Source organism: Hyalella azteca, unplaced genomic scaffold, assembly GCF_000764305.2.
Source record: "Hyalella azteca isolate HAZT.00-mixed unplaced genomic scaffold, Hazt_2.0.2 contig1122, whole genome shotgun sequence".
Taxonomy (NCBI): domain Eukaryota; kingdom Metazoa; phylum Arthropoda; class Malacostraca; order Amphipoda; family Hyalellidae; genus Hyalella; species Hyalella azteca.
Genome location: NW_025931453.1, coordinates 48,191 through 49,023, shown reverse-complemented (window position 1 = coordinate 49,023; position 833 = coordinate 48,191). Strand labels below are relative to the sequence as shown.

Below are 833 nucleotides of genomic sequence, written 5' to 3'. Positions count from 1 at the left end.
ACATCACAGTCACCACCACACATCACAGTCACCACACTCACGGGCACCTGAGGGAGGGACATCACAGTCACCACACTCACAGGCACCTGAAGGAGGGGACATCACAGTCACCACGCTCACGGGCACCTGAGGGAGGGGACATCACAGTCACCACACTCACGGGCACCTGAGGGAGGGGACATCACAGTCACCACACTCACAGGCACCTGAGGGAGGGGACATCACAGTCACCACGCTCACGGGCACCTGAGGGAGGGACATCACAGTCACCACCACACATCACAGTCACCACACTCACGGGCACCTGAGGGAGGGACATCACAGTCACCACACTCACAGGCACCTGAAGGAGGGGACATCACAGTCACCACGCTCACGGGCACCTGAGGGAGGGGACATCACAGTCACCACACTCACGGGCACCTGAGGGAGGGGACATCACAGTCACCACACTCACAGGCACCTGAGGGAGGGGACATCACAGTCACCACGCTCACGGGCACCTGAGGGAGGGACATCACAGTCACCACCACACATCACAGTCACCACACTCACGGGCACCTGAGGGAGGGACATCACAGTCACCACACTCACAGGCACCTGAGGGAGGGGACATCACAGTCACCACGCTCACGGGCACCTGAGGGAGGGGCATCACAGTCACCACCACACATCACAGTCACCACACTCACGGGCACCTGCGGGAGGGACATCACAGTCACCACACTCACGGGCACCTGAGGGAGGGGACATCATAGTCACCACACTCACGGGCACCTGTGGGAGGGACATCACAGTCACCACACTCACGGGCACCTGAGGGAGGGACATCA

The 833-nt window shown here is 60.9% G+C and overlaps 1 protein-coding gene across 1 annotated transcript in view; it reads right to left on the bottom strand.

The window, feature by feature from the left end:
* Nucleotides 1-833, bottom strand: part of LOC108670712 (F-actin-uncapping protein LRRC16A-like) — a gene marked incomplete in the record, with an annotated part of 26,813 nt that overhangs the window by 1,454 nt on the left and 24,526 nt on the right. Inside the window, 3 exon segments of the mRNA XM_047881673.1 lie at nt 42-86; nt 299-343; nt 673-816. Coding sequence (XP_047737629.1) covers nt 42-86; nt 299-343; nt 673-816 — 234 coding nt within the window.